Below are 3,710 nucleotides of genomic sequence, written 5' to 3'. Positions count from 1 at the left end.
CTGATCAGTAGATTGAATGACTGATATATTATGAAGCATCTGACCGAAGAATCATTGAGACTTGAACTACAACTGAAAAAGTAAGCTACCCAGGGCACTGTCTGCAGACAGAGGGGGAGAGCTGGGTTCTCCCTGGGCTTCTTGGCTGTTCCTAGAAGCTCTGGAGCAGATGGGCTGAAAGAGAAGCTGTGGCCAGCCTTCTAAGAACTCACCAAGGTTCTCCTGCCCCCTGTATTAGATATAGTACACAGTGGCCTGAGGCTCTGTATCCTATAGCTACTGTAACAAGCTACCACAAGCTTAGTGCTTAAAACAATACATTCATGCCAGAAATGGGCTTCATGGGGTTAAAGTCAAGTTGCTAGCAACACTGGCTCCTTCTGGAGGCTCTAGGTAAGAATCCATTCCCTTGCCTTTTCTAACTTCTAGAAACCATCTTTAAAATTAGCAGCACAGCATCTTCCAAACTCTTGCCCTCCTGCCGCCTTCTTATGAGGACCCATGTGATAACATTGCCCATCTTCCCTCCCCCCATTATCCAGAATAGTCTCCCTATTTCAAGGCCCTTATCTTTTTCTTTTTAAAGATTTTATTGATTTATTTTTAGAGAGAGGGGAAAAGAAAGAGAAAGAAAGGGAGAGAAACATCATTGTACAAGAGATACATTGATCATTTGCCTCTCGCAGGTCCCCAGCTGGGGACCTGGCCCACAACCCAGGCTTGCTCCCTGATTGGGAATCGAACCAGCAACCGTTTGGTTCACAGACTGGCGCTCAATCCACTGAACCAGACCAGCCAGGGCTCAAGACCCTTACCTCAATCACACCTGAAAAGTCCCTTTTGTCTTGTAAGGTAACATATCCCTAGATTCTGGAGACTGGGATACAGACATCTTTGGGGGCATTACTCTGCCTACCATGGTCCCTGAGCACAGTCCCTGCCTCCTCCCTCTCTACTGGCCTTGTTCAAAGTAGAACTCAGTGCAGGCGGACGGTTCGGTCTCCTTGGTGAGTTGTACTGGCTGCTGGCGCTCTGCTGGGCCACAGAGAAACCAGCCAGGCCAGGCAGCAGCCTCGAGCCTGAAGGCAGAGCCCAAGCTTCTCTGGAAGAACGTGAAGCGTGTGGCCTGTTCACCGCCCTTGTACAGGTCCTCGATGTTCACATCCTGTAGGGGCAAGTGGCCGGCTGCAGGATGAGGCTGATGAGCAAGCAGTCAGCCTGGAAGCCTCAGGGCTTAGCCAGTGAGGGGCTGGATGGGTTGTGGGATCTTTAGCTGGGGAACTGCCTCCTGAGGGCTCTACAGTGCAAGGGTCTTGGCACTGGTTGCAGAGGGAAATGGTGGAGGACCACAGGAGGGGACGTGTGGACCTGGCGGGGAACCCACAGATGGGAGCAGAAATGCCAGAGTGTCCTGGAAGACAGGTGGGTCTGCAGGGTCCCCTGGAACAGGATGTATCTCACCTCCAGCTTCAAAGAAGGCCCCTCTGCTGTCTCCACACATGCCAGGCAGCGACTGCCTCCCTGGATCCCCAGGAAGATGGGAACTTTGGTGCGGTCCAGCCCTCTGTTGGGAAGTACGCAGATCTTCTCTGGGAAGGGAGACAGAAGAGAGCCAGTATGTGAGGTGACCCACATTGCAAGCTCTCGACAAGCAAAGTTCAGGCAGGAACTGCGCCAGGGCACAGCTGCAAGCTGCAGGATGAACTGAAGCTCCTACCCTTTCACTAGGAGAGGTCCCCAGCTGTTCCCTGTCTCTACTCACTGTCACCAGAGGTAGGAGAGAAGGAGAAAGCCTGTGGCAGATGGAGCCTGGGCACGTCCCAGCGGATGGGGCTCCAGGGCTCACCTGCACAGCAGTTGTCCGCGTCAGGATCTCCCACCAGGAGCTGGTCGTCTCTTACATACAGAGCCTTCTGATCTGCATCCTTAATTCTGAAACAGGATGGCAATGCTGATGACCCACATCCTTCAGCCACCGCTGAGTCCCAAACCCTGCGGTCTGATTACCTTACTAAGTATCTGGGGGGTTCTTCTCCTTCTACAGGTGAGAAGGGGGCAGGTAAAGACCAGGTCATCTTAAGGCAGGAAAGGCCTCCTGGATCTGGTCAGAGGCTGTACCTCCTCCCTTTACAGGGTTTGGGTTCTGTCAGGGCCCTCAAAAGCATTGAATGGAGCTGATGCCATTTCACTGAAGGGTAGAGAATTTTCCTGGCAATGTAGCCCTTTTCCACTGCCTTCCAGAAAAATCTCCTCATGATGCTGTGATGTCTCTTGGATACAGTGAGACTTCTCCCAGGTTTTCTGGGCCACTTCAATTTCTCATAGATGTTTATTCTCTTATTAAAAGAATCAATTTAGTACATACTGAAGTGTGAATTGTTTTTCAAGTATTTAAAGGCTGTTCAATAGGAGACACTGCACGACTGGAAAAAAATTCTTGTGCGATGGTAAATATGCTCCATGACCCCCTGCACCAGACAGGTGAGCTCTGGGGAGCCCATGTTATGTGTGCCAAGTAAGGAGGTCAGCAGACAGCTGAAGAGGGCCTGATGATAGTTGCTGGGCTTGGCTGCGGTTGTAACAAGGGAACTGGGAGGGTGACTACATGCCTTGGGCAGGAGGGAAACCATGGTGAGCAAGCATGTACAACATCAAAGTCGTGCCAGCAATCAGCTCAGTTGCCTGGCTGGTTTCAAAGACACTTGTCAGCCATTCTCATTCCCAAGAAGTCTTCCTTACCTTCCAGGGCAGAAGCTCTGGGCCAAAGCCACTGCCTCCAGGAGCTTTTCCTGCCTCAATAACAGCTTATTATAATGCCCTTAGCTAATGACTGTATGTGTTTAAAGCAAGTTCACTTATACAATAAAAAATAAAGATCTGAGGAGCCTAAGCTTGCCAGCTGCTCCACCAAGACTTAATGTCACGCATCTGCCAGCAAGAGTCTATCTGGAGACCAGGACCCAAGCTAGATTCTCTAAGGTATGGCATCTGTCTTGTCATTAGCATGTTTTGTGCATGTGTCCTGCCTTCCAGCCAAGCTGTAACTTCCTGGGGCGCCGACTGGCCCCCTGTCGGGACAAGAGTCCCATGCAGGAGCTGAGGAAAGACACCCCAGAGGCCAACACATTTTATTTTCATTACATCCCATCATCTTCTCTAAGGGCTGGAAGTAATTTACAGCAAAAGCCATAGGGGATAAAGAGTAAACTGTAAGTAAACACCGAAATGTCAAATGAGATCAAACACAAGTAAGGCTTAGAAACCCAGACTGGGAGTACAGGCCACAGAAGCCAGCATATACAGGTGTTGTCACCGAGACTCAAACTGGTCTCTGAGCCTTTAGAGAGAGGATGGAGCAGCACACGGCATGTGCAGTCTGGGTCCTGGGTCTGGGTGACATCAGGGAACTTGTCTTACCTCTGAGCCTCAGTTTCCAGATCTGTAAAATGAGCTTAGTAACATCTTCTCAAAAATTACTTAGGATGGAGACAAGACAGCGGAATGACTGGCATCTTGCAAACGCTCAGGAAAAAGAGTTATTGTTATTGGGGGAGACAATTAAGCTTAATTATGGGGCATTTGAGTTTCTAAAGTAAGAAGGAGCTTTGTCCTTCTGACTCAGCCTCTTTCCCTCTCCCATGTCATCCCAGGCTCCCGATCAGGAAAGGAACAACTTACATGTAGTATCTTGCCATGGGGAGGGAGCACAT

General features: G+C 50.1%; 1 protein-coding gene across 1 annotated transcript; it reads right to left on the bottom strand.

Moving 5' to 3' along the window:
• Window positions 1-952: 952 nt before the first annotated feature.
• On the bottom strand, window positions 953-3,710 carry IL1F10 (interleukin 1 family member 10). The gene is made up of 4 exons (XM_054575538.1): window positions 3,679-3,710; window positions 1,847-1,932; window positions 1,462-1,589; window positions 953-1,165 (listed from the first exon to the last, which is right to left on the bottom strand). The coding sequence occupies exons 1-4, from the start codon at window positions 3,708-3,710 to the stop codon at window positions 953-955; spliced, it is 459 nt and encodes a 152-aa protein (XP_054431513.1).

The sequence above is a fragment of the Pteronotus mesoamericanus genome, unplaced genomic scaffold (assembly GCF_021234165.1).
Source record: "Pteronotus mesoamericanus isolate MK-2021 breed Mesoamerican mustached bat unplaced genomic scaffold, CSHL_Meso_final contig_311, whole genome shotgun sequence".
Classification (NCBI taxonomy): Eukaryota; Metazoa; Chordata; class Mammalia; order Chiroptera; family Mormoopidae; genus Pteronotus; species Pteronotus mesoamericanus.
The sequence above is the reverse complement of the archived record's forward strand: the minus strand, read 5'-3'. Positions and strand labels throughout refer to the sequence as shown.